Source organism: Pangasianodon hypophthalmus, chromosome 6 (assembly GCF_027358585.1).
Source record: "Pangasianodon hypophthalmus isolate fPanHyp1 chromosome 6, fPanHyp1.pri, whole genome shotgun sequence".
NCBI classification, from domain to species: domain Eukaryota; kingdom Metazoa; phylum Chordata; class Actinopteri; order Siluriformes; family Pangasiidae; genus Pangasianodon; species Pangasianodon hypophthalmus.
The window spans coordinates 2,110,803-2,133,622 of NC_069715.1; the positions used below are offsets into that span (position 1 = coordinate 2,110,803).

Below are 22,820 nucleotides of genomic sequence, written 5' to 3' on the forward strand. Positions count from 1 at the left end.
ATGACGTCTATGAGATGTTTATGATCAACCCTATCAACAACACTAATGATAAAAAATAAACGCAATTAACTATAATAATCAATTTCTTTGCTAAAGAAAACGTTCGCTAAAGACTGGCTGCATCCCAAATGTGCTCTCTAACGCACATAAAGGTCACTACATAGGGCGCGAAAGCCGTTATTTCACACACTACATAGTGCACTTCTATAGGGAGCACGGCGCCATTTTGGATTGGGCCTGGCTACAAGTTTAGCTGACATTTAGCTAGCCTTAAAGCACGACTAGCTAGCATTCGCGATAAATAATGGTCAAACCAAGATCTTTTTCGGGGATTGGATGCCAATATGCACGCGTGAACATTTTAAAAAATAACACATTGGCCCATTTAGGTTGTTTAATTTTAATTTTAAAATGCAAATATTCCGCTGATCAATGTATGCTAGCTAAGCTAACACACAGTCAGAGCTAACCGTTAAGATTTCCCTTAATACTTTTCTTTTCCGCCTAAAAATACTTACTTTTTGCTCCTCGGTCGTTTCTACAGTCTTTGAGTCTTCGATTTCTTCTGACATGATGGTGTTTTTATGTTTACTTAATTACAACACGAATCAAAACAACGCCACGGAGCCGTGCAGTGACATTAGCTAACGTTACTTTCCGCCCATTGAGATGAACCACTTGATTAAAAAAAAGAGCCGATTCTCCGATTCCATGCTATAGAACATAGGAGTCGACTCTGAAGATCTGGAGTCGATTCCACACAGTGAACTAAAAAGAGCCGATTCTCCGATTCCATGCGATAAAACATAGGAATCGACTCTGAATATCTGGAGTCGATTCCACACAGTGAACTGAATTCGACACAGAATCAAAAACGTTGCTAATGTCTGTTAATAACTATTATTTAATTAGTTAAAACAAACAATGCATTTGTCATTTTTTTGTTATCTTTACCCCGGAAAGTCTTTAAAAAGCTAATTATTAAAAAAGAAATATTCTTCATTATTATTATTATTATTATTATTATTATTATTATTATTAGTTTTTCTTTTAGTAGTACCAATTTTATATGAATTGCATGTTATTATCCCAGTTTATAATTACAGATGAAGCATTTTTTTCACCTAATATTTAAGACTAGTGCTTACTTAGTAAATTAGTAAATAAATAACATAAAATAGGACCACACTTCTGAGTCTATTCTTCTCTCTCTCTCTCTCTCTCTCTCCATATATATATATATATATATATAGGTGTGTGTGTGTGTGTGTGTATACAGTGCTGCTGCAGGTTTTTGAATTAGAACAGTGTGGAGTCGACTCTTGGAATCGACTCCATCTTTTTTAAAAAAAAAAACATGAGGAATCAGAATCGACTCTAAGATTTTAGTATAGACCTATGAGTCAAGACCCGCATGAACGCACTTACAGAATACGGTCAATGACTCACACACACACTCACACACTTGAATATGGTGGCTATACACTCATAAAATATCATAAAACACACACACACACACTCACACACACACATATACATATATATATATATATATACCTGGTGCAACATTGACAAAGAAAATGGCATTCATTTAGATGAATGGAATGAAATTCATTTTCAGAACATGTCTTAAAACAGTTTCATCATCAGGACAATTCAGTGTTAACAAGCAGAGAAGTTTAGGAGTGTGTGTCAGAGCTGGGAAAACAACATGTAGTCCTTCACATTGCTCCCAAAACAGATTGGAGGACAATGAAACTGCAGGTGTGGAGCCAAAATTCTCAGAAGCGCCAAAAGTTGAGTTGCACTTCCTGTTTTTGTCAGATTGTGTTTCTGATTGGCTGATGGTGAGACACGTTCAACTGCCCGCTGATTATTAATGCTCAAGTGAAACAACTCTGTTCCAGTTTCTCTAATTTGCAAGACTTTCCATGAAGTTGAACATGGCCAAGCAGAGTAGCCTGTATTTCACCAGTCCCTCTCTTCCTCTTTATCTCTGTCAGGTCCTCCCTCCTTCGTTCTTGATCGTTAATGTTCTTACTTGTGGGATTGTTATTTCAGTTCAGACTTGAAAGATTTGACTTAATTTTATAAAGCGTTAGTGTTAATGAATCTGCATGTGTGTCAAAACCTGACAAAACTCAAAGTGGTTTCGAATTTTGAGAAATGAGTCTTTGGTTTCAGACATTTGATTTATTGAATCAGCTGGACCACTTCAGACATATATATATATATATATACACACACACACACACACACACACTAATATGTATATATATGATATGATCACATCCTAAACCTAATGAACATAATATTTATTTACTAGTAGTTTTTTATTCCTGTACTTTCCTCTCAAAGAAGCCAAACTTATTACACTGGGTTAAAATGTAGAGTCACAAGAATCATTTTGTATGAAATGAACAGCACTTTTACTAGTTTAATGAAAAATGTAGTTAGATCTTAACTTATTTCCTGTTGCTGAGCTTTAGATGAAATTAATAATAAGATCAGTCATGTTGCTCCATAACCTTCATTTCTCAAAAATCTTTCATGCATCAATGTAATAATAATATTTTTAAATCAACCAATACCTGTGGAGATAAAAACATGACTCGATAAAGAATTTATCCACTCTTTGTTTTGGAGACTTTTTTTAATAAAGCGTTTTCCTCTGGGGAACACAGTGGCTTAGTGTCTGGCACTGTTGCCTCACACTGCTGGGGTCGGGGGTTTGATGCCTGCGTCCGCCATGTGTGTGTGTGTGTGTTCATGTTCTCCCCGTGCTTCGGGGGTTTCCTCTGGGTACTCCAGTTTCCTCCCCTAGTCCAAAGACATGTGTTGTAGGCTGACTGTGATTGTGCCTTGTGATGGGTTGGCACATGGTACAAGGTTGTCCCCCGCCTTGTGCCCTGAGTCAGGCTCCAGTACAGAAAATGGATGGATGGATGGATGGATGGATGGAGTTTTGCTCTACACTTGTCAGGGTTTGTCAAATTTAACAGCCAGAAGCAATTAAAACATTCCCAATTAAAGCATACCTCTCGTTTTGGTTGGATTAGATTCTTCCTCATTTTAAAGTTACTTAAAAGCATCTACTAAACAAATGATTCATTCATTCATTCATTCACTCACTCATTCATCTCCAGTAAGTAATATCAAATAAATAGTGAAGGTCCTTGTGTGTTTTATTCTATTTATTATCACTGAAAATACCATGTCATATATCAGAGAAAACACAAAGGTAATGCATTGGTAAAGAGTGTAAAACAGAAAAACGGGCCCGTTTCACACAGGTTTTTGCTGATAAAAGTGGCCTTCGCAGAGTAACTTCACTTCTGCTACGTGTCAGAGAAAAGAAGCAAGGAACCAGCTTGAAATATCAGCACAAGTAGAGTTTGGAGAGAAAATAAAAGGTAACTACAGGGAGTAGAAATGCTTCACTAATCTGTCAGAGCTTAGCCGTAAGATTGCATCGCTCTTCGCTCCTCCTCCTCACCTGGTAGCATTGAGCTCTGACTGAACAAACAGCAACACTCATCATTCTCATTACGATTCACTGTTAACTCTTATTTAGCTCTCAGTTAAATACACCTTGCTAACTTTAGCAGAAGGTGCTATCAGTGATCATCTATCTGAGAACTGCGAATGATTTCTTCCACAAAGAATTGATATCATGGCTGCTGAGTTCGTGAACTATTCTGCAATTGGTTGTCAGACTTACTGCAAATCATTTTATCCTGTGTCTACGTACTTACGTTTTGTTTTGCCAAAAGGGACCATTATGCATAAATAAACAGCAGTATAGTAGTGAAAATTTAACTAAAGTGCAGTTAAGATGATAAAGTCAAAGCTGGGACGCTATATAAACATGCATTTACAGATCTAATATCAGCAGAACACAAACTACATCACATCACGCACTGAGTAACGTACAGTTATACAACACCGGAATATACATTCGTACATAATATTCAATATCTTGCATCATTTAATTTGAAATCTTTATGAGATGTTAGTCTACTCTTGCAGGCTGCTGTTCTAAACTTTTTATGTCTTATGTATTGCCTTTATTTATCGTAGATATGTGCACTAGACGAGTACATATTAATAAAATCTAGATGTGAGATAATAGATGTGTGTCCACATGTGCTTTATGAGTGCACTACATAGCATATGATAAAACACAATATACAGTAGTTACATGATATCAGTTCATTAATTTATACCTGATTTTGGTGCTTATCTAGCTTATCTAGCTTATCATTATTAGAAGTCAGATTAAAACCTGAATAAGATTTTAGTGGAAACTATTTTTTCTCTTTTACTTCTACTCCTTTTCTATCATTTCTTCGGTCTGTGTTTGACCGAAGAAATCAGGTCTTTTTATTTTCTGGATCCTCCAGATTAAACTTTAAGACAAATTAAGCTAATCTGCTACTGCATTTTATTTCCTTAAATCTTCTGTTGGAGCTTTGATCAACACATCAGTACCCAAATAATGTATCTGTCTGTTTCCCTGTCTACAACAATCTGCACTTCTTGTCTCCTCACATGGACTCTCGCATCACACAAGACTCTACTAACACCCACAAGACCTTTCATGACATATGTTCTTTGAAAAACACCAAGATTTTTAACAACAAACCCAGATTACTCTAACCCTAACCCCTAACCTCTAACCCTAACCCCAATCTCTAATCCTAACCCTAACCCCTACCCCTAACCCTAACCCCTACCCCTAACCCCTAACCCTAAACCCTAACCCTAAACCCTAACCTCTAACCCCTAACCCTAACCCCAATCTCTAATCCTAACCCTAACCCCTACCCCTAACCCTAACCCCTACCCCTAACCCCTAACCCTAAACCCTAAACCCTAACCTCTAACCCCTAACCCCTAACCCTAACCCCAATCTCTAATCCTAACCCTAACCCCTACCCCTAACCCTAACCCTAACCCCTACCCCTAACCCTAAACCCTAACCCTAACCCTAAACCCTAACCTCTAACCCCTAACCCCTAACCCTAACCCCAATCTCTAATCCTAACCCTAACCCCTACCCCTAACCCCTAACCCCTACCCCTAACCCCTAACCCTAACCCCTAACCCCTAACCCTAACCCTTACAGAAAGTTGTAATTGGAGTTTAACTTGTGAGCTCATTTGTTTTTCACATATTTCATGTGATTTTCTTCCAAGTGTTTTCATATATAACAATATTAACACCTGGAGTTGAGTCTTTGCCCATTATTGGGAACTGCCCAGCATGTGGCTTTAGCCCAGCTTCAGGCTTCAGTCCAACCTCAGGATCTGACCAACCAGGCCCATCTGCCCAACATCAACCTCAGGTTTCCTGCCTAGCATGCAGCTTTGCCCACCCTGGGGCTTCTCCTCTGGTAGGGCTTTAGCCAACAAGAGGCAAACTCAGGTTTCTGCATATCCTCAGGCTTCTCACCAATCAGAAGCTTCTGGTTGACCTCAGGGTTCTGACCACCCTCGGACACCAGATCAACCATAAGCTTCTGCACAACCTCAAGCATTTGACCAACTAGAACCATTTGCCCAAGGCATCAGGCATCTAACCACCATCAGGCTTCTGCCCACCCTCAGACATCTAACCAATCAGGAGCTTCTGCCCAACCTCAGACCTCTGTCCATCCTTCAGCATCAGACCAACCATGACCCTTTCATCAATTAGGAGCTCAGGTATTTGCTCCAACTAGGAGCTTCTGCCCAAACCTGGGCATCTGCCTAGCCGTGGACTTCTGCCCAACATGCTTACCCAACCAGAGGCCCAGCATTGGGCTTTAGCCAGCAGGAGAATTTTGCTGACCATAGATCCTTGTTCACTTAGACGCTTTTGACCAACATGGGACCTCTACCCAAACTGGGGTTTCTGCTCAGCAGCAGGCTTTTTTTTAGAATGGGACTTTGCCTAGCTTCTGCACGACCAGTGGCTTTTCTAACATGAGGTTTGACACTGTGTGGCAAAATACACGTGAAAAACATCGGACATTATTTCACGAGTTTTTTTTTCTGTAAGAGCTCCCACGTCACACTCACTAACTAACAATCAACACACTTTTAACCTCAAATTCAGCACATTAATCACACTTCCTATTCATTGCTTTACAACCAAATTCCTTCATGAAGCTAAAACTCAAACTCACTAACAATAAACACACAAATCTTCTACAACAAACAGCACACTCATTAGCTAGGTTTCCAGCTGTACTAAAGTTATTATATTTCTGAGCTTCTTTATGATTCTGAAGGCATTCTGTTGACCTGGAAGCTAACAGCAAACACCACACCTAAGTTTGCTTGATTAGTCAAAAAGTTGGAAAATGTAGCTATTTTGCTCAACTGTCAGAAAAGCTGGACATTACAAAGCAAGTGTGTTAGAAATGATGATGGACATCTGAGAAAGTGTGACTATGTGTGTTCTGTTAGCTGTTATCTCCACAAGACTTCATCCTTACACCAGGTCAGGTCTGAAGATCTCAGAGCCTGTAAGATAATTAGAGACAATTATTAGACATCCATATGCGCTATATTAATTTATACACACAGCACTGCCAAATCCTGGATTGTGATTGGTCAGAAGGTGTTGATTATTTTTCTATAACAGCAGCTCTGACAGTAGTGCAGCTGCAAATCACAGGTTTATATTAATGCGCTCGTTCTAATATGTTATTGTTTCTATAGTAACAATTGTTTCTATAGTAATTTTCTGTAAGGAGTTGTTTATGTAACATTTATTGAAGGAGTCTCCAGTGTCAGGACTTTGTAAAAGTCAGAGGTAAAGCTGTAACTTTAAGTTTTCCAACATCTTCAGGACAGAGACGTTTACGCTTCCTTGCTGTTTCTCAGTAACATGACAAGCTGCGTTTTTTGAGAGAGGAAAAAAAGAGAGGCTGGTGAGGGAAGCTGCTATAACGTAAGTGAGATCAGGAACTAACTGGGTTCCTGAACATTAAATGTAACTATGAAAGGTTAAAAGTATGAAGTGCCTGTTAGTAAATTAAAAATTGTTATTGTTTGCAATTGTTTGCTGTGGTATAAGTGGGATAAATCACTTGGGGTGTGCTGTTTTAGGAAATTAATCAACTTCAGGGTCATAACAGTAACAGTATCATTAATCATTAATATGTTGTTTGGGAAATGTTTTGTAGCAGTTAACATGTTAGGAACTCACTCCAACTTCTCCAGTGTGTACTTTTCATCCTCCTTTATATCAGAGAGCAGCTTCACTCCCTCTTCTCCTACATCATTAGCGCTTAGATCGAGCTCTCTCAGGTGTGAATTTAACCTCAGAGCTTCAGTAAGAGCAACACAGCCTTCTTCTGTAATGTTACAGTCATGCAACCTGCAGGAGAAAAAGACAGGTGTAAGGTCTTTGTTGCAGTATTTATCAGTATTTTAGATCTAAAGCCACTGTGTGTGATTCTGTTTTAAATTTTAATCACTGGCTCCAGAGATGCAAAAACTAAACTAAAATATAACATACTTGTGTAAACCAATCTAAATGAAATCAATACAATATTGAACTTTCTATTTTTTGGTTTCTGTCTGTGTTCCGAGTGAAACTACACAGTGTATGTAAATGTGTGTTTTGAGCTGATAGTGCATGAAAATGTTATGTGCTCACCTTAGTATCTGTAGTTTACAGTGTGGGCTCTGCAGGGCCTCAGAGAGCTGCTTCACTCCTGAATCCTGCAGACTGTTGCGGCTGAGACACAGCTCTGTCAGATGCGTCGACTTGGAGTGAAGAACTGAAGCAAGAACTGCACAGCTTTTCTCTGTGAGGTTGCAATTACCAAGTCTGAAAGAGAAATAAGAGAGAAATATTACGACATAGGTTTGTATAATACACTACCTGCCCAGTAGATGTCACATTCCTGGAGTTCCACATGTTACCATAGTTACCAATTTGCATGTACAAATCATTCTGCCCACCATCCTTGCAGTCATGTTCAACAGTAGAGGATAGCCCAACTTACCTGGACCCATAAATCATTCAAGCAAGATTTTCAAAATGACTTCAGGACCATCCCAGTCCCACAGGCAGGCCCTAATGACAAGGTGCTGCTGCTTCAGTGGCCAGTTGCCCAAGAATGACAGAAGCGCATTCCCCCAGAGTGTTACATGTTACCAGCCTATTTATACCTTTTCTCTCCTACTTTTAATGCAAGGTCATTCATTGCTTGATTTGATTTACACAATAAGAAAACTAAAAGCTTACCTCAGGATCTCCAATTTACAGTGTGGACTCTCCAACCCAGCAGAAAGCAGTTTGACTCCTGAATCCTGCAGTTTATTATCACTCAGGTCCAGCTCTCTCAGACATGAACAGACTGAGCTGAGACATTTTCCCAGACTTTTACAAATATTCTTCGTAAGATTACAACCACACAGCCTGTAGCAAAAAAAGTTAAACAACACATGTGTATAAGTATTTAGATTTAAACTAAAACACCTAAGACATTTTTAAAATACTGAATACGACTATATATTACTTAATGCCATTTTACATAAAACATGCCTGTTCCTTTACCTCATTACAAAAAAGTGGATTCTATAAATATGTCCACCCCTTTATCCTGTTGAAACAGCACAGCTCAGTAATAAGAATAAGAATGATCCAGTCTCCTAAACTGAAAGACCTTGTAGTAAATTTGGACTAACTAGCTATGTGTATTGTTTGAATGACCTTAATAAGTTAAACAAACACTTGTCATTATTGGAGTCTAATGAATTTATACTGTAATAACAATCATAGAAAATGCCAGGAAAAACTTACAAAGCCTTTCTGGACGCTGTGAACACTTGGAACAGTTTCCTCAAACAATGCTCTGATGCTGCATACTTCTGTAAGTTGAACTCTTCCAACTCCTTTTCTGAGTTCAGCAACAAGAAGACCAGAGCTGACCACTGAACTGGAGAAAGTCTGATGCCTTGGAGGCAATGATTTGCTGTTTTACTCAAAAAGGTTTGAACTTCCTGTACCAGAGACTGGTCATTCAGTTCATTCAGACAGCGGAACAGATTGATGGATTTGTAGTTTGATGGATTCTTTCTAATCTTCTCCTTGATGTACATGGTTATTTCCTTGTTTGTGGCAGCAGCATTTTTGCTCACAGAGCTGCGCCCTGTCTCTGTCAGTAGGCATTTAAAGAGAAGTGAATTGGACTCCAGTGAGAGACCCATAAGGAAGCGGAGGAAAAGGTCCAGGTGTCCATTCTTACTCTGTAAGGCCTTGTCTACTGCTGCCTTTAGAAGGTCTAACAGTGTTGCCTTGCAGGAGAGGCCGAAGATTTCAGGGGATTGTTGTTTTGAGAGATTTCCATTGATACATGAGAGAAATGCATACACAGCAGCAAGATGCTCCTGAACACTCAGATGCACAAAGCTGTACACCTTCCCCAGATGTGAAGTGACTTCCTCGATAAAGATCTGAGTGCAAACTCCTGAGTACACCGTGGCCTCTCGGACCTCAATGCCACACTCTATGATGTCCTCCTCATAAAAGATCAGGTTTCCTTTCTCCAGCTGCTGGAATGCCAGCTTTCCCAGTTTTAGTACAACATCTGCAATCTGTCCAGGATCCATTTCATGTTTTTTGTACTTTTGGGATCGATGTTTGATCTGCAAGATCAGGAAATGTGTGAACATTTGAGTCAGGGTCTTGGGGACCTCTCCAGTTTCTGCTTCACTAAACATTCCCTCGAGAACAGTCGCTGCAATCCAGCAGAAGATTGGCATGTGGCACATAATGTAAAGACTTCGCGATGACTTCAGGTGTGTGATGATTTTATTAGCTAGGGTTTGATCACTGATTCTTTTTCTGAAGTACTCATCTTTCTGAGGGTCACTGAACCCTCGGATCTCTGTTACTCTGTCAATATAAGCAGGAGGAATCTGACTGGACGCTGCTGGCCGAGATGTTATCCAGAGGAATGCAGACGGAAGCAGATTCCTGTTAATAAGATTTGTTAACAGTACATCCACTGAAGCTGACTCTGTTAGATCAGCCAACCTTTTGCTGTTTAGGAAATCAAGAGAAAAACGACACTCATCCAGTCCATCAAAGATAAACATGATTTTGTAATGATGATAGTCCACAATATGGTCTTTGGTTTCTGGGAAAAAACAATGGAGAAGCTCCAACAAACTGAGATTTTCTCTCTTTTTAAAATTTAACTCCCTAAAGTTAAAGGGAAAAATGAAGTCCAAATCCTGATTTGCTTTTCCTTCAGCCCAGTCCAGAACAAACCTCTGCACAGACACTGTTTTCCCAATTCCAGCAATGCCTTCTGTTAGCACAGTTCTGATGGGTTTCTCATCTCCAGGTAAGGGTTTAAATATGTCATTACAGTTGATGGACTCCTCTGTTATTAGACTCCTGCATGCCTGTTCAATATGTCTGACCTCATGTTCTTCATTGACGTGTCCATACCCATATTCCGATGTGATACACAGTTCTGTGTAAATCTCATTTAGAAGTCTTGAATTTCCATACATTGGGATTCCTTCATTAATCATCTGAACTTTCTCCTGCAATTTGGATTTGAATCTTTGTTTCCATAGAGGGTCTGGTTCTGAAGACACAAAGAAAGCAATACAAAATATGGCTTTTGTTGGTGTTTTAGAATTACTAACGTAGAATTTTGGAGTTATAATGATTTATAATGATTCTGTACATGATAACAGAAAATTACTTCTATGATGTGATTAATGAACAAAAACAACAAATGTGATGTAATGTTCTGTTTTTTTGTATTTGCATGATGTTCTGTACCTCACCTCTGGTATTGCCCTGATGCTCTTTGTCCTCCATCACTTTAACATTGTCTGCTGGACATTCTGGGCTCGGATGCTAAAGAGAAATATTTAATAAAATAACCATATTAATTAACTAAATTAATGAATAAATTAATGAAATTAATAAAAGACATACCAGGAAATATTTGGGGTGCTATCCTATGGGAACTCAGTGAGATCTTTCTGGTACTTACAGCAAAACACTGCATATACTTTCAGAAAAAAAGGTTAAATCTAGCACAACTAAGTGATTCTTCCTTCTGATGGAATCCTTCAATGATCTATGTTGATCTGTATTTTCCTAAATCATAAGGTTCTTAATTGTTCAAAGAAAACCCCTTTTCTAAGAGGTCTTTCTTGTATCTTGAGGGATGGTGGGCTCGGTTGAGCTCTGCTAGAGACCTGAAGGAAGTGTGGTTGGGGGGGGTGAGATTTTTGGCTTTGTAGGTAAGAAAGGGGAAAGGGAATACAGAAGTGGTGTAATGTTGGAGAGCCTGAGGAGGTTGAAAACAAGTCTTGCAGCTGCATTCTTCATCAACTGCAAGGACCGGATAGTGCGCAGGGGCAGACCTGCCAGGTGCAAGTTGCAGTTGTCTAGTCTTGAGATGACAAGGGACTAAACAAGCACATGAGTTGCCTCTGTTGATAGAAAGGAGAAACCTGCATGACTTAGTCAGGTTGGCAATGTGAGCCAGGAAGGTTATTTGGTTGTCCATAATGATGAGATGTCTGCCAGACCTGTATGTCTAATGGAAGTGCTTATAGCATAACAGTGGTATGAAAACCCACGTGATGATATGAACTTACTGAGAGAGACAGTGGAGAGTCTGCAGTTTTCCCTCTTTTGGCTTCTCCCATTCAGGGTTGCCAGTTCAGATCACCCGTCTGCATATTGATTCTGGCACAAGTTTTAAGCCGGATGCCCTGACGCAGCCCTCCCCATTTTCCGGGCTTGGGACTGGCACTGAGAGTTCACTGGCTCGTGGTGGTGAGAGCTCTGCATGCTAGCCGCTGGTCTACAAAATATCTGACACTTACCAACAAGGAAGGAAGAACCTGTGACAAGCCCAGAAGAGTGAAAGGCTAGCACTAGGAACCAAAGGAGGGCCATGACAAAGTGCCTCCAGGGCAGAGGCTTTCTGCAAACCTCCTAGTACAAGGACAAGGGCTAGTGGAACAGGGACAACAGAGCTAGAATAGGAGTGACAAGCACCTGAAGAAAAGGAACTGCAATGCTAGAGGCTTGAAGAGCAGGTGGATTCAGAAGAACCAGGCAGTGAGGGAGACAAAGTAGAAAGTCCTGTAGACCCTGACATAACTGCCTCCAAAGGTCTAGGTATGTTAACACCCTCAGGAACTACAGCAGTATCTATGCAAGCATATACAGAGTGATGCTTCCAAGACCACAGATAGTGTGCAACCTCTGAGACTAAGTTTCATTTGGATTAGAAGCCCAGTAAAAAATCAACAAACCCTGGGACTTAGATCTTACATGAAGGAAACTCTTCAAATAGCTTTAGGGGGAAATATAAATGAAATCTTTGAAGGGGCAATTCAAGGAAGGGCTCTACATATTGTAGGTTGGGACAGGGTTCAATAATGCAATAAAATAATGTTTTTATGTTTTTAAGCAGAGCCAGGGTTCAAAAGAATTCAGGAGCAGCAAACCAGGACTGTGAGCAATAGCTAACATACTAGTGTAGGAGCTCTTGGACAGGCAAAAAAATATTGGACCAGCTGGTTCTCCCGGAAGAGCAAAAAAGAAGAGGTAAAGATGTCTTTGTTGTGTGTTACTCATGGCAATGGGAAGCTGACACTCACTCAGTGATGCAATTACTAGAGAAGGTAGTTCTCAGTTGGTCACTAGGAGGAAGATCCACTTTATACATAAAATAAAGATTAAACTGAACGAGGAAACCAAAACATAGGTTAAGAGATCTAGAGAAGTTAGAGCTAGCATGGACCTTAACAGAACCTCAATTCTCACAAACACACATGCAATCTCATACTGTACATACCTGGAGTCCAGTTTCCGCCTGCATCACTGGAGGATTTGATATGCCAAGTTTGTCTCTGTAATGAAAGACAACATTAAGTTAGTGTTAAGTAAGTTCATAATTTTTGAGAAATAAACAACTATCACAAGCAAATATTCACTTTTATATTTAATTAATTGATTTAATTTAATTGCGGTATGAACATAAATACTGATATCCAAGTAGAGCAATTCATTTTTCTTGTGCAATGAAATCTCAGTGAGACAGACAATTGTTCTTTTTTTTCTTATTTTTTTTAATAGTCTAATGATATAACTGTGTTCATATAGAGTAAAGATTTTATTGCAGTCCAGTTTAAAAAAACAGAGTGCAATGTCAGTATGTAAAATTGTTCATGAGACATTCCTCAACTTATCTCTATAGATGGCTCTGTCTGTTGAAATGCTACAGAAAAAAATCCATTCAATGGTCACTCTTCATATATACAACGCTGGGCTCAGTGAGTCAGATCTTTTTTTCTGATATCTAATTAAAAATAATATGTACTGTAAGTGTGTATATCTGTTTTTACACAATAGTTTCCGTGTGTTGCAATAAATAAGGACTGTCACAAATTTCTTCTTTTTGTTGCAATTCCCATGGCTACAAGTGCCATGTGCTTGAATTTGTTTTTTATTTCTGTTTTGGTCCCATCTCTACCCCCTGTTCCATCATTTGTTTGTTACCTGATTGTTACCAGCTGTTGTGTATTAGTTCTTGATTACTTTGTTTATGAACGTATATTCTGTTGTGTCATTAAACCTTTGCAATGTCTTGTAATGCCTTTGTATCTTTAAGTGTGAGCCATGTTTCTCTATAGCTGCCTTGCAATCCACGAACCCTGCAATGAGATCTCATGCCCCAGACTTACAGTCCAATAACCTGAGCCCCATCTCTTTCTCTATATTGCTGCATGCCTCCTGGATAGTCCTGCGTCATACAATGAGAGCATCAGGGTGATGCTGTTTTGGCTTACTGGCAAAACTCATTGAGTGGGCTATGAAAGGCCAGAGGAAGTCTTGTCACCAGCCCATGGGGAGGAGCTCTGGGTGCCCAGACCGGAGGAGAGTATGCAGGTATATTTCATGTTGCCGAATTTGTGCACCTGGGACTGGGACCCTCTCTGGACCAGCCAGCATACTGTTTTCCCAACCTTTCGCCTGCCCTCACTTGTCCCTGTTGCTCCTCCTATACTGCTACCTGCAGATATTGTTGTCTCTCCTAGACAACAATGGTAAATGATAAATGGTCTGCACTTACATAGCGCCTTTTAATCTTAGTGGCTCTAGAAAGTGCTTTACACTGTTTCTTATTCACACACACTCACACACCAATGGCAGCAGAGCTGCCATGCAACTTGGAGCAACTTGGGGTTCAGTGTCTTGCCCAAGGACACTTCGGCATGTGGAGAGGAGAGGGATCGAACCACCAACCCTGCAATTAGTGGACAACTCGGTCTACCACCTGAGGTACAACCGCCTCAAAACCAGGCTCCAGGCCTCGTACCACCTTTGGATGTTCTGCTTAAGGATCCAGAGCCATAGTGTCTTTCTTAATGTCTGTGCTGTGTTTTGCTGTTACAAGGTTTCCTGGATTCCTGGCTCTGATTATGGATTATCTTTGGTTAGTTTTGCCTGTCAGGACAATGACTTTTAAGATGATGCACCACAATTTGAAGACTTGTTGCCTTTTTAATGTCATTCCTTATATGTATCATAACTATAGCCACCAGGTCATTATGATGCTTTTGATCATTTAACAGGTATCATAGTATTAATGAGTGTATCAATAACAGTGTTTGGTATGTGTGTGATCGCTATTGAATTTACTAAGGGTTGGTATAATGTGAATTTGAGTACAATGTATTACATGCATGTTACCAAATACATGACCAAAGTTCTAACTTAACCTTGTGGAAAGTTAGAAAAGGCACATTACTCAGAGCCCTGTATGCTAATTAGTGTCAGAGGAGGAGAATGTAGTTTACATCCTGCCCCAAGATCCTGCTGATTGGAGCAGACACTTTGGGGTCAGCCCAACTGGAAAGGGTTAAATCCCCCTGACACAAAGGAAACTCTGAGTCTCTACCAACAACTTCAAAGAGCGCTCTTCCATCAACATCTCCGAGGGAGTCTCATCTAGCATCATCTCTGAGTGAGTCCCTTTTAACATCTTCAGAGTTCTGGTCACCAAACTACTCCAGGAGAGTTCTCTTCAACTAACAGCTCAAGAGAGTCTCCATCCACATCTGAAGGAAGTCTCTTCCAACAAGTCACCAGGAGTTCCCAAGAGCTTCAGAAATTCTCACTCCTTGACATCAGGAGGAGATCATCCTTGCTCTGAGACTCTGCATCCAGTCTGGTTCCTGCAAAGCCTGCCTTTGCGCCGCTGTGAGCCACTCGTCAAAATTTTGCAACCCGCCTACGAGACTCTGCCGGGTTCGCTCCTCACTCTGTTTATCATCCTCATTGTTCTTCCGAGACGCAACGTAAGCCAACCAGACTGCCAACCAATCAACATCGCCGGAAAACCCCTCCAAACAACGATGCAATGAGGGAATCCCTGGCAACACAAACACAAGTACAGTATCTCTATTCTAGCTGAACTGGTGTATTTAATACAAGTTTAAAGCCCTTCTAAATGAAGCGAAGGTTAAATTAAACTGATAAGTTGATGGTTCGTTCAGGTGATGGTCTGAGAACCTGCTAGAAATTCGGGATTTCATTCACTCTCTTTTCAAAGCCATTTTCACCCGTGTTTGCGTGTGTGTGTGTGTGTGTGTGTGTGTGTGTGTGTGTGTGTTTATGCTTTATATTAGTTTCTGTGTCTTAGAATAGTCTAATAAAGTCTTGTCTGATTTTAAAGGCAAGTGTCTTGTGGCTCTGTGCTTATAATTTACTGCCTTAAACTGACAATCTTGTTACTGTGCTCTTAATATAGTGTTATTGCCGGTGGCCACGGAGGTAAATATCCCATGCACAATTAAAAAATACACTAAGTTCAACTATCGCTGGACGAATAGTTGATCAGCTATTAAAATATTAGGTTTACATAATACATAAACCAGTTTTCAGTCAGCAATAGTGATTCATTTTTTGTAAAATAAAACAACTGCAATAAGAAGTAGAATTGCTCTTAAAATAAATCTTATTATGAAATTGGAGTGTAGTGTAAGTGTAAAAAATTGTCCATGAGACATTACTTACCTTTCTTTCTTCTTCTGTTGAAACCTTATTGGCAAACCCATTGACTGGTCACTCTTCATAGACACAACGCTGGGCTCAGGTGAGTCAGAGCTTTCTTTCTGAGATCTAATTAAAAATAATATGTACTGTAAGTGTATATTTCCATTTTTTTTACACAGCAGTTCCACTGTGTTGCAGAAAGTGAGAACTGTCACATTTTTTTCTTTGCATTGTGCTTCCCATGTCTACAAGTGCCATGTGCTTAAATTTGTTATTTGTTTTGGTCCTGTTTCTGCCCCCTGTTCCATCATTCGTTTGTTACCTGATTGTTACCAGCTGTTGTGTATTAGTTCTTGATTACTTTGTTTATGAAAGTATATTCTGTTGTGTCATTAAACCTTTGCAATGTCTTGTAATGCCTTTGTATCTTTAAGTGTGAGCCATGTTTCTCTATAGCTGCCTTGCAATCCACGAACCCTGCAATGAGATCTCACGCCCCAGACTTACAGTCCAATAACCTGAGCCCCATCTCTTTCTCTATATTGCTGCATGCCTCCTGGATAGTCCTGCGTCATACAATGAGAGCATCAGGGTGATGCTGTTTTGGCTTACTGGCAAAACTCATTGAGTGGGCTATGAAAGGGCAGAGGAAGTCTTGTCACCAGCCCATGGGGAGGAGCTCTGGGTGCCCAGACCGGAGGAGAGTATGCAGGTATATTTCATGTTGCTGAATATGTGCACCTCAGATTGGGACCCCAGCATACCGTTTTCCCAACCTTTCGCCTGCCCTCACGGAGGTCCTCATTGTCGCCACTCCACTGCCTGCCTTCATGGAAGACTTTATCACCACTCCATCTCTCACCTATGCAGAGAATGTAATTTGCACTCTGCAGCTTGTCCCTGTTGCTCCTCTCATAGTGCTACCTGCAGTTGTTGTTGTCCCTCCCAGAAAAAAACAGCCTCCAGGCCTCGTACCACCCTTGGACGTTCTGTATAAGGATCCGATGCCATGGTGTCTTTCTTAAAGTCTGTTCCGTGTTTATCTGCTACCAGGTTTCCCGGATTCCTGGTTCTGATTATGGATTATCTTTGGTTAGTTTTGCCTGCCAGTGCTCCAACCTCTGCAATGGACTATGATTAAAGCATGTACTGTTGACTTTATGCACTTGTGCCTTTGAACTGCATGTTAGAAGAACTTTGGTTTATCACTGAACACTGCTTTCATTTTGGTTTCATTATAGCAGAATATGGGTATTCCCTTGTGTTACAACTAATTGTAATATATGAGAAAGAGGCTGGTCAAAACTGAACCAGGTATAGATTTCCCACACTAGTCCGATTCTAAATCCATAATCCGGGTAGGCAAGGTGCACTTCAAGTAGGATCGCTTGACAGATGAGTTAAATTTTTAAAGTGAACAAACAATGCAATGTTAGGGCAATATTAGTATTTAAAATTGATCATGAGACATTCCTTACTTTTTCTTTTTAGACGTCTTTGCCTGTTCAAACGGAAAATCCGTCGACTTTCTCTTCATAGATGCAACGCTGGTTTCAGGTGACTCTGAACTCTTTTCTCGAATCAGACTAAATACGTAAACCAGTTTTCAGTCAGCAAAAGTGATTCATTTTTTGTAAAATAAAACAATTGCAATAAGAAGTAGAATTGTTCTTAAAATAAATCTTATTATGAAATTGGAGTGTAGTGTAAGTGTATAAAATTGTCCATGAGACATTATTTACCTTTCTTTCTTCTCCTGTTTAAACCTTATTGGCAAACCCATTGACTGGTCACTCTTCATAGACACAACGCTGGGCTCAGGTGAGTCAGAGCTTTCTTTCTGAGATCTAATTAAAAATAATATGTACTGTAAGTGTATATTTCCATTTTTTTACACAGCAGTTCCACTGTGTTGCAGAATGTGAGAACTGTCACATTTTTTTCTTTGCATTGTGCTTCCTATGTCTAAAAGTGCCACGTGCTTGAATTTGTTATTTGTTTCTGTTTTGGTCCTGTTTCTGCCCCCTGTTCCATCATTTGTTTGTTACCTGATTGTTACCAGCTGTTGTGTATTAGTTCTTAATTGCTTTGTGCATGTATGTATCGTGTTGTCTCTGTAAATCTTTGCAATGATCTTTAAGCCTGAGCCTGAGTTTCTTTGTTACCATAGCTCCTGGTTTTTAAATTCTTGTTTTCCCTTCTGGTTCTGATTATGGATTATTGGCCTTAGTTAGTTTTGCCTGTCTGTGCTGCTATGCATGCCATGGACTTTGACTTCACTGGATTATCCTCAAAAATGTCACGCTGAGTGTACACATTTGCGTTCCTGCCTTCTTGAACCACACAATATAGAAGACTTCGTGGTGTTACTGATGGAGTAATGAAATTACAACTCTTGAATAGCTTCCTCACCACCCACAAACCCTGCAATGAGATCTCCCCCAGATTTAAAGTCCAGTAACCCACACTTTTTAGATGCAATGCTGGGCTCAGGTGAGCTGGATTTTCTTTTTGGTTCTGTTTGTCATTGGCACCTTCTTTTAATGCTGTGCAACACTTTATTAGAGCCAGCACTAAGTGACCTCGAACTCGATATCAACAGTCGACATCAACAGTGGACCAAAACAAAAACCACTTGTTCTTGAGATAATCAGATTTTTGGATGGACAGACAACCCAAAAACATAATACCTCATAATTAAATGGCTCACCTCTCATCATTATCAGATGAACTCATTTTCAAGGGGTTGTGATGTGTTCAAGAATAAATGCAGACCTGCAATCACAAATATAATTACATTTGAAAAATGGTAATAAGGTACATATTTACTCACATTTATAGTAAATATTGACAGGAAAGTTATCAGGTAATCTGCAGAAAGTCTGGAAGCAATGATGATCTGATCATGTTTGACTTTGTTGCTAGATCTTGTGAGCTGGTGACTCCTTTAGTGATTTAATGTTCAAAACAAAACAAAACAAAACAAAAGAGCCTAGTGACAAATTGAGCGCCTTTTTGGGAAGACTTTAGCAACTGTCCTGCATACGGATTTGCAGCTCACATTACAGCTGCTGGTTATACGAGCTGAGAGAGCAGATTCGCTCCACTCACCACCTGCATGTAAAGCCTATGACCAATCCCTGATCCCATTGTTTCCATCCACCAATCACTGATCGTTATTGTTCCCAATGATCAACCAATGATCACCATTGTTCCCAAAAACCAACCACTGATCACCATTGTTCCCAATGACGAATCACCAATCACCATAGTTCCCAATGACCAATTACTGATCACCACTTTGACTAATCACGATTGTACCCATTGTTGTGGATTTTGGGTGCGTTTGCATCCATCTCCACTTGCATTACATGAGGCTGATAGGATGGCGCACCAAAGTGCAGATGACCCAACACCAAGCCAAGCAACCCAAGAGCTTCCTAAGGCAAATAAATTAAATGTTCTTAAATATCTGATGACCTCTACCCAACTGAGCATGCTTTTCACATACTGAAGACAAAACTGAAGGCAGAAAGACCCACAAACAATCAGCAACTGTAGGCAGCCACAGTAAAGGCCTGGCAAAGCATCTCAAGGGAGGAAACTCAGCATTTGGTGATGTTCATAGGTTCCAGACTTCAGGCAGTCATTGACTGCAAAGGATTTGCATCCAAGTATTAAAAATAATCCTAATATTCAAGTATTCAAGATTTTTGTTTGTCACATACACAATTATGTACAGTATATAACTTGCAGTGAAATAGAAACCTGGCCTACTTCTCTTTAGACTGTGCATTAAATACTAAATTAAAGTTACAGGAATGTGCAAAAACGGATGCACAAAATATGCAGCATGTAGTAACAAACTGCATAATTTGTACATCCGTTTTTGCACATTCCTCTAAATATATTTCATATTTCTTATCTTATTATTTCTTATTCACTTCTGATTTTTAAATTAATATTTATGATTGTTAGTTTGTCCAAACTGCATAATTTGTTTGTCCAATTACTTTTGAGCCTGTCAAAATGGAGGGACTCTGAATAAAATGCCTGTAACACACGTCAATCACATTCTGCTTCATTTCTTCGTTTCAAATCCATCCAAAAAAAAAAAAAAAAAAGAAAAAACTATAAAGAGAAATAAACAGTAATAAATAAAAAAAAAATCAGTATTTGGTGTGATGATCCTTCGCTTAAAAATAAAATAGCAGTCTCAGGTGCAGTGTGTGCAGTTTTATAAGGAAATGAGCTGGAAGTGTTACTGAGCATCTTGCAGAAGCAGCCACAGTTCTTCTGGAGACTTTGACTGTCGACTCGCTTCTTATTTCTGCAGCGAAACCCAGCAGCCTTCATTATGTTTTTATCTGAAAAGTGTCTCTTATGGAATCTGCTGCTTTCTTTACTGACATACAAACATTTTTCTGTAACATTTCAGTTTGTGCTGGAAAACTAATGTTTGGAATCTAAAATGATTTTGTACTGAATCAATAATGTAGAAGTCAGTTAGCAAACATGCTAACCACTAAGCCACTATTGTATTTGCACTGGGGAGGAATATGTACACACTGTTCCCTCTCCTGTCCAGAGACATGTGCTGAAGGCTGACTGGCTTCTCCAGACTGAGCAGAGCTGTATTACACACACTGCAGCAGTGTGGCCGGACTTTTTCATTAATATAGGGTGCATATGCTTGGGATCTTATATATCCTCATATGGCCTATTAATGAATAATTCCGGCCACACTACTGCAGTGTGTGTAACACAGCTCTGCTCTGCCATGGCTGAAACACAGAAAACAGGAAGTAAACAATAATGACGCATAATGTGACGAACTGAGTAAGTTTCTAAGTTTCAGTACTGGTGTCTCCAACACAGGGTTAAACCAGTCATTAAGCAGATATTAGATGTTAATACTCGGAGTATATTCGCTAATATGCTGAACAGAAATCTAACTTTACAGCAGTTCGACTGCACTAAATGCATAAAACCTTCACAAAGTTACAAACAGCTCGACTACTCCCAACAACTCTCTCTCTCTCTCTCTCTCTCTCTTTCTCTGTGTGTGTGTGTGTGTGTGTGTGTGTGTGTGTGTGTGTGTGTGTGTGTTTTGGCAAGTCAGAAATACAGTTTTACTTACGATAATTACAAAAGTCCAGTATAATGTCGCAGGACGTAAGAAATTCGAGCTTCGTACTTTGTGGTCTCTCAGACACGCTCCTCCCTCCGTTACTTTCACTTTCGCTTCGGGAAAAGCTGGAGTTCCCCTACAGTTACTCAAACCATCAACAGCTCCACACAGCTGGAGCAACACCTGTGGAAAGAAAATCACAAAACTCTCCACATGGCAAGACATTTCCAGACAATTATTTACAATACTGACAACACTAAAAAAAATTAGAAACATATTTCCTGTTATCTTTATACATCTTTTAATGTTGTTATTATTATTTCAAATCATTGTCTGGGAATTACTTCTCAAAACGCTGAGCCAGTTTTACTCCAGTCTTTAATCATGTACTGTGCAAAAGAAAAACAAAGAAAAGCAAACACACCCCCATCCTTTTTCTCTGACTAATCCCCTCATCCTGGCTGATATTTTTCCAGCACTTTGTCCCAGACTTGTTTTGATAGCTGCTTGGTCTTCATCATTCTGTAGGTTTAGGTATATTCTCTAACAAGCTCTGGGTTCTTCCCAGACTAATTACTTTTAACTAATCATGTGACTTGAGCTAATCATGCAGGGGAAATAATTTAGCGCTTTCACAGTAACTTGCAAACTATAATGATTCCCCATACTTCAGTATTATAGATTTTGTTTAGATTCATGACATAAAATCTCAATTAAGCCCATTTCAGTTCCAGTTTGTAACACTACAGAATGTGGAAAAGTTTGATGGGGGTGAATACTTATGCACAGCATTAAAAGGGAGAAAATTGCATTTAAACATTCCAAATGAAAGACACCAGTGATGGTCTAAAAGCAGCTGCTATTTATTAATTCAGGCTAAATTGTTTTTAATTTCACCACATAAGCCTACAGCTTATTATTTACTATATAATTTTAGGATGTGTGAATGATCCAGAACTCATTCTAGTTCCATAATCCCCTTGTAATATTTAGAATAAGGACACCGTCTCTACAAAAATAAACTGTGAGCTTTTTTTTTTTTTTACTGTGTTAACCTTGTTTAAAGTGTAAAAAAAATTACTTTTAAGTGCAGTTGCTGTGGTAGTGGCATAGTACTAAGTGGTTGATGAAGGAAACCACACACACACACACACACACAGCACTGCATGTCATGTTAAAGATAAGTGTCATTTTGTAATGAATGTGAATTTAGCTAAGATAAAAATTCCAGTTTATTACAAAAAACATCACACATTAATCATATTTCTGTGAATTTAGCTAAAATAAAAACTCCAGTTTATTACAAAAAACATCACACATTAATCATATTAATCACATTAATCACGCTTCTGTCTGCATACAGGATTATGCTGAGTATGTGACTGGGTACATTAGCACTTGTGTTGATAACATCGTACCCACCATACAAGTCAGGAAGTTCCCCAATCAGAAGCCCTGGATAAACAGTCAGGTACGCCACATGCTGCGTGCTCGATCTGTTGCATTTACAACAGGCAACGAGACAGAGTACAAAGCTGCAAAGTATGGACTGAGAAGAGCCATTACAGCGGCTAAAAGACAGTACAAAGAGAAGCTGGACAGCTTCTACTTTACTGCCAACACTGGAAGGATGTGGCAAGGCCTG

General features: G+C 39.5%; 2 protein-coding genes across 2 annotated transcripts in view; both read right to left on the minus strand.

Annotated features, from left to right (window-relative positions):
• arpp19a (cAMP-regulated phosphoprotein 19a) overlaps positions 1-691 on the minus strand; it is a 5,187-nt gene extending 4,496 nt beyond the window's left edge. Inside the window, exon 1 of the mRNA XM_026926935.3 lies at positions 519-691. Within this exon, the coding sequence (XP_026782736.1) occupies positions 519-572 (54 nt within the window). The 5' untranslated portion in view covers positions 573-691. The remainder of the gene's footprint in view (positions 1-518) is intronic.
• A 4,414-nt stretch (positions 692-5,105) lies between these two features.
• LOC113534649 (NLR family CARD domain-containing protein 3-like) lies at positions 5,106-21,283 on the minus strand. Its single transcript, XM_053234931.1, has 12 exons — positions 21,185-21,283; positions 18,755-18,819; positions 17,787-17,891; positions 17,523-17,630; positions 16,066-16,170; positions 12,842-12,896; positions 10,806-10,878; positions 8,803-10,600; positions 8,245-8,418; positions 7,651-7,824; positions 7,198-7,368; positions 5,106-6,509 (listed from the first exon to the last, which is right to left on the minus strand). Exons 2-12 carry the CDS (start codon positions 18,778-18,780, stop codon positions 6,503-6,505), a joined length of 2,796 nt encoding a protein of 931 aa, XP_053090906.1. The 5' UTR covers positions 18,781-18,819; positions 21,185-21,283; the 3' UTR covers positions 5,106-6,502.
• Positions 21,284-22,820: the final 1,537 nt, after the last annotated feature.